Source organism: Penaeus monodon, chromosome 18, assembly GCF_015228065.2.
Source record: "Penaeus monodon isolate SGIC_2016 chromosome 18, NSTDA_Pmon_1, whole genome shotgun sequence".
Classification (NCBI taxonomy): domain Eukaryota; kingdom Metazoa; phylum Arthropoda; class Malacostraca; order Decapoda; family Penaeidae; genus Penaeus; species Penaeus monodon.
In genome coordinates this window covers 46,811,521-46,818,104 of record NC_051403.1, presented here as the reverse complement: position 1 = coordinate 46,818,104, position 6,584 = coordinate 46,811,521, and the positions used below count along the sequence as shown (strand labels likewise).

General features: G+C 56.3%; 1 protein-coding gene across 1 annotated transcript; it reads left to right on the top strand.

The window, feature by feature from the left end:
• Positions 1–4,487: 4,487 nt before the first annotated feature.
• LOC119584810 (alpha carbonic anhydrase 8-like) lies at positions 4,488–5,351 on the top strand. The gene is made up of 2 exons (XM_037933452.1): positions 4,488–4,859; positions 5,274–5,351. The coding sequence occupies exons 1-2, from the start codon at positions 4,488–4,490 to the stop codon at positions 5,349–5,351; spliced, it is 450 nt and encodes a 149-aa protein (XP_037789380.1).
• The last annotated feature ends 1,233 nt before the right edge of the window (positions 5,352–6,584 follow it).

Below are 6,584 nucleotides of genomic sequence, written 5' to 3'. Positions count from 1 at the left end.
GACGTCCCTCCCCTTCCCCCTCCCTCTCCCTTTCTTCACTTCTATCCCTTCCTCCCCCTTCTCCTTTTCTACAATTCTCTCTCCCTCTCCCCTTTCTCCCCTCCCTATTCCCTGCCTCTCACCCCCTTCCCCCCCTCCTCCCTCTTCCCCTTCCCCCTCCTTTCTTTCCCTCTTCTCTCTTCCTCCCCCTCCCCCTCCCCTTCCTCTGATTTTCCTCTTCCTCCTCCTTCTCCTCTTCCCGCTCTTCCTCCTCCCTCACTTCCCCTTCCTCCTCCTCCGCTTTCTTCCCCTCCCTCCCCCCCCCTCCCCTCCTCTTTGGCTGGCGACGTTCGATTAAGCGCGGGACTCGATCCTGGTTAATAATTTAGGGAACCGGATAATAAAAGGAACGGCGGACCTTCGTGGGTGTGGGGAGGGGGTGCGGGGGGGGGGGGGGCAAGGGTGTAGCACCCACCTGATATCTCGGGGGGGGGGGGGTCGAGGGAGGAAGTGATAAAGAGAAAGGGAGAGACGAATAGATTGATAAGAGAAAGAGGAATAGGCAAGTATGTTTGATAGATAGAGAGATCAACAGAAGGGCAAAATATAAAGATAGATCGAAAGAAGGCCAGATAGACAGGCTGATAAACAGAGTGAGTGATAAGCAGAAAAGGATAGATAGAGATCAATACACAACAACAAAAATACAAAACAAAAAAACAGACAGAGAGGCAGATTAAAGGAAAGAAATGAAATGACAGAGGCTGATACAGATCGATAGATTAAGAGAAAGGTGAGTGGATAGACAGTTGGATAAATGGAGTGAGTGAGATAGACAGCAAGACAGACGAACCTTAAACGCCACCGCAGACCCTCTGTCCTCCGCCTTCTCCTCTTCCTCCATACACTTTAAACATCTCACTTCCTTACACCTTCCTTCTCGCTCTCTTAAAGTCACCCAATCTGCAGTGTCCTCTCCTCTCCCTCTCTCTCTCTCTCTCTCTCTCTCTCTCTCTCTCTCTCTCTCTTCTCTCTCTCTCTCTCTCCTCCTTTCTCTCTCTCTCCCTATTCTTCTCGTCTTCTTTCCCCCTTTCCTTTCCCCTCTTCGCTCCTCCTCCTGACTTCCCCTTTTTCTCCTTCTCTCTCTCCCTGCTTCTTCCTTTTTCTCTCTCTCTTCTCCCCCTCTCTCTCTCTCCTCCCTCTCTTTTCGCTCCTCCTCTCTCACTCCTCCGTTTCCTCCTTCCTCCTCCTCTCCCCTCCTCCTCCTCTCTCTCTCTCTCTCTCCTCTCCTTTCCTTCCTCCTCTCTCTCTTTGATTTTCTTCCCTGCCTTAGAGTACTTCATTTTGCCCTTTCCCTAACTCTTCCTCCATCATGACTTTCCTCCCCTCTCCTTCTCACCTACTTCTTCTTCTTCTTTTCTTCTTCCTCCGCCCCCTTTTTTTTTTCTTTTCTTCCTTCTTTTTTTTCCCCCCTTTTTTTTTTTTTTTTCCTCCTCCCTTCCCTCCCCTTCCACCACCTCCACCTCCTCCTTTTTCCTCGGCTCTTTTTATCTCTTTCCTCATGCGAGTCGATGGCAGGCGAGGGCCGAGGCGGACCCGCAGGAGCGTAACCCAGAAGAAGGCGAGGACGGAGGGAGGGGGACGGACGCACGGACGGATGAAGGAGGGAGCGAACAGGGAGGGAGGGAGGGAGGGAGGGAGGAGGAGGAAGGAAGGAAGGGAGGGAGGGAAGGGGGGGGAGGGAGGGAAGGGAGGAGGAAGAAAGGAGGGAGGAGAAGGAAGGAAGAAGGAAAGAAGGAGAGGGGAGGGAGGGAGGGAGGGAGGGAGGGAGGAAGGAGAGGGATGGGAAACGAGGGAAGCGAGGTCGTGAGACGGAATGGACGGTCGTGCCTCCTGGCGGAGAGGGTCGTGCGCAGCTTTAGAAAAAAAAGGGGGGGGGTAGAGGAGGGGAGGGAAAGGGGGAGAAGGGAGGGAGGCGTGAGGAGAGAAGCATGGGGGAAGGAAGGACAGAGAAGAAAAGGGGAAGGAGGGAGAGAGGAGCAGCGGAGAGGGAGAATGGCAAGTCGCGCGGACCGGAGGCGCTGTAGGGAGGCATAAAACGCGAATTCAAAGGAAGAGAGATTGTTTCTCGCTTCCTGCAGGTCACGGATTGATGCCGGATTGCAGGTCACACGGGGGAAGGGGGCGGGGGGGGGGACGAGAGCGGGGACGGGAAAGGAAAGTGGAGAGGAGAGGGAAAGAGAAGGGAGAGAAGGAAGGGAGAGAAGGGAGGAGAAGGGAGAAGGGAGTGGGAGAGGAGAGGGAAAGAGAAGGGAGAGAAGGGAGGGAGGTGAAGAAAGGAAGACAGACAAAGGGCAGGGGGAGGAGGGAGGGGAAGGGGGAGGGGCGTGTGTGCTATATACGCTCGGAGACGAAAGACTGAATTGGGATAATTAAGAGCAGACTCGCGCGCGGGGCCTTCCGCTCGCCCTTCGCCTCGAGACGTCCGATACTTCTGGCTCCCCGTCGCCTCCTCCGCCTCCTTATCGTCGTCGTCGTCGTCGTCGTCGCCGTCGTCGTCCTCCGCCTTCTTATCGTCCTCCTTTCCCTTTCCCTCTTCTCCTCCTCCTCCTCCTCCTCCTCCTCCTCCTCCTCCTCCTCCTCCTCCTCCTCCTCCTCCTCCTCCTTCCTCATATTCTCTTCTTTAAGTCTCTTTCTGTCGTTTTATTGTGTATTCGTCTCGTCTGGTCTCTCTCTTTCCTCTTCACTATTTCTTTATTGTTCCTCTCCTCTTCTTATACGCTCTCTCCTTCCCCTTACCGGCTTCTCTCTCTCTCACACCCTTCTCATTCACTCCGCCTTATTTTTCTTCGCCTTCCTTTAATCCAACCCCTTGCTTACTCTCTCCCTTCTCCGCCTCGTCCTCCACCTCGTTCCTTTCCTCACCTCTCTCTCATTCTTCGTTACTTTCGTCTTTCTCTTCCTCTCTCTTCCCCTTCCCTCTCCTCATCTCCTCGCCCTTCCTTTCCTTCCTTCTCGTCTCTCCTACTTCCCCCTCATCTCCCTTCACCCTCTTCCTCTCCCCACCTACCTTCCTACCTCTCTCCTCCTCTCCCTTCCTTCCTTCTTCTCCACGTCTCTCCTCTCTCCCTCTCTCCCTTGCCCTTTTCCCCTCGTCTCCCCCCATCTCCACTCCTCCTCCCCGCCCCTCAACCCATAATCAGGTGAGTCCGGGGCGCCAGGTGGGCCCCTCATTGATCCCCGCGCCCCTTCCCCTGGAGCCCCTCGATGCCCCAGATTAGCTCCCGCGCCGCCGTTCCCGCGTGAGTGATGAGGGCGTCCGCGCGGGCCTCCTGACGCCTCATCACCGTCATCGTCGTCGTGGTCGTCATCACCAGCCGGGCTGAGGGGCGGCGGCCTCGCTCTCACCCGCTCTCGTCCTCTCCCGCGCCGCGGGGAGGCAGAGGGCGTTGTGGGGGCAGGGTGTCGGCGAGTGAGTGAGTGAGTGAGTGAGTGAGTGAGTGAGGGAGGGAGGGAGGGAGGGAGGGAGAAATAAAGGAAGGTAGCATGGGGGAGGGAGGGAGGGAGGGAATAAATGAGCGTGTGAGTGAGTGAGGAACTGAGTGAATGATTGATTGAGTGATTGATTGAGTGATTGAGTGAGTGAGTGAGTGAGTTAATGGGAAAGAGAAAGAGAGTAAAAGTGAGAGTGCGAGTGAGAGTGAGTGAGCGAGTGAACGAGCAAGTGAGTGAGTGAGGAAGCAGTGGAAATGCCGTATATTAGCTCCCTCCTCGCGCCCTCGCTGGACACTCGTCTACCACCGCAACTGTCAGCCATTTATTGCCAATAAACTTCCCACGGATAACTGACTCGCATTTTCCTATGGTTCGCCCGTTCCAGAATGCTACATGTCGCAGGGCCGCGGGGGAGGGGGAGGGGCGCGGGGAGGGGGAGGGGCGCGAGGGCGAGCGATCGAGCTGTCCATAAATAGGATAAACTTCCGAGCGATCCCCTCGCGCTCATCCCCTCACGACTCCCCTCAAGAGCGGGATTAAACCGTGTCTTCCTCTCGCAATCTCCGCCTCGAAACTTTTGCCACTGGTGGAGTGCTGGGCGTACGGGCGTGGATGGCCGCCTCGCTCCCACGGGCGGCGCCTCAATCAATGTGACAAGTGACTGGCTCCGACTTTCTCTCCGGCACGACGTGCATGCGGGCGCGGCGGCCCCCATTCCACTCATTTCTCGCCCGGAATGAGGCGCGGACCCCACTGGCATTCTTTTCTCCCTCGGCGCCATTGATTTTGTCATATTTCAGCACTTCCGGCGGCAGAGGCTGTGAATTTCGCCCTCCGGGCCGCGCTCGCACGCCCGCACGCACTCACTCGCCCGGGAGTGACTGCCACTACTGGCGGGCGCGCTCGCAATTACCCCGCCGCCCGAAGAGCACCTAATTGATACGTTCGGACCGCAGCGGCAGCGTGGGGTGGGGGAGGAGGGGGGGTGTGCACAGCAGGCTCGCCCGAAATATATGGCGGCGCCCCATCAGCCGCGACAGGAGCATGCCATACAGATAGCGGGCAGCGCGGACAAATGGCAGGCCGCGCCGCCCGGGAACTGGGCCACGCCACACCACGCCGATGACAGAGTGCGGCCTCGCAACATGAAGATCAACGAGCGGCCGCCAGGCAATAACTTGCCCCGCGACCGCTACTGCCGCCAAAGTGCTCCTGAGCCCCTGCCCCCACGCCCAACCCTGCCCCCACGCCCAACCCTGCCCCACACGCCCCGGCACGCCCCCGCCCTGCTCGTCACAACCCTCCGCCCGCCACCCGCCCCCGCCCCCGCCCCTCCCGCCTCCCCCCGAGCCTCTGGGGCGACCCCACGGGAAGAGGAGGTGGAGGTGAGATAGGGGAGGAAGAATAAATGGAAGGGATGGAGGAAGAGAAGAGGTAAAGAGGGAAAGGATGGGAGATATGGAGGAGAGGAAGGGCAAATGCAGATACAGACAGATGGAAATAAAGGAGGAGGAGGAGGAGGAGGAAGGCGCTCGTATTTAGGACAAGAGTAACGGCCTGTCAGACCGACCTGCAGGCCGGCGGCCGGGCACTGCAAGGAGGCGCATCCCCTCGCCGCCCCGAGGCCAGCTGCGGCGGACACGGACCGAAGGCAAAGGCGCCTGGGCTGTAGGAGCCTAGGACTACTAGCAGCAGGTAGAACCCACTAAAACCCACTAGCAGCCGCTACGACCCACTATGAAAAGCTACGATATTCTAGGTGTAACTGTAAGCCTCTGGGAGCAACAGGGAACCACTAGGAGCTTCTAGGAGCTTCTAGGAGCTTCTGGGAGCTTCTAGGAACATCTAGGATCCACCAAGAGCAGCTAGAATCCTGAGAGAACGAGAGTCGGGGAGCTGAGATTGGATGCGCAACTCGAGACAGCTCGCAGCTGGAAGTTCCTTGAGTCATGCGCGGCTCATGTGCATGATAAGGACCTTATCTCCTCCGCCGACAACGGGAGACGTCGGGGCTTTAAACTGATGGCAAAAACAATACTTTCCTCTGAGGAGAACACTTGGAAACGTTCACGGGGTTTTCATCCTGCAACTTGAAAACACGTACACGTTCGTCCGAGCGCCTCGTTCGCACACACGCTCGTGAACTGGGCAGGCAGTTTAGTTGTGTGGGTTTGCGCTTTTAAGGGAATGAATGAATAAATAAATAATTTTTTCATAGGTAAACACATGCATCCATCCATACAGACAGACAAACAGACATATATGATATACATCTACATACATATATATATGTTGTATATAAACGTATACACAATCACTTCAACACAGCTAATGTAATTTCCTTCCTTCTCTCTCGGTGCTCTGAAGTGATCGCTCTTCTAATCTGGTTTTGTTTGCTGTCTGAGATTGTCGGCATTAAAATGTCAAGGGATTTTGTCAGAAGTGGCCACCACTTTTAAACATACAAACTCACAAACACGAAACGCTCTCTCTCTCTCTCTCTCTCTCTCTCTCTCTCTCTCTCTCTCTCTCTCTCTCTCTCTCTCTCTCTCTCTCTCTCTCTCTCTTCCTCTCTCTCTCTCCTCTCTCTCTCTCTCTCTCTCTCTCCCAACAAACACACACACACACACACACACACACACACTCACACACACACACACACACACACACACACACACACACACACACACATACACATACACATACACACACACACACACACACACACAGACACAGACACACAACACCCCACACACACACACCACACACACCACACCCACACACACACACACACACACACACACGCACAACGCTTCCGCCCGAGTTGGTCCCGTGATCGACGAAGGGAACTTCGGCTTCCTGCGGCCGTAAGTAAGGCAGGCAGAGGCCCCCGAGCGCAGGGGCGCTTCCCTCTCTCCTTCCCCTCGATTATTCTCTTCCCTTCCCCCTCGCACCTCCTTCCTCCGTCTCATCTATTACCTCTTCCCTCTCCCCTTCCTCCACCCCCTCCCCAACCCCTTGCCCCTTCCCCTACCCCTCCCTCCCTGCCTCCCCGCCCCCCACTCGTCCCACCTGTGCGATCTTCTTTCCTTCAGAAGTTCCCTCAACTC

What these genes read in the sequence shown, in the direction of transcription:
- LOC119584810 (XM_037933452.1), top strand. Translation starts at nt 4,488, where the DNA reads ATGGCGGCGCCCCATCAGCCGCGACAGGAGCATGCCATACAGATAGCG. An exon ending in CACGGGAAGAGGAGGTGGAG is followed by an intron (nt 4,860 to 5,273) that starts GTGAGATAGGGG and finishes GGGAACCACTAG; the next exon opens with GAGCTTCTAGGAGCTTCTAG.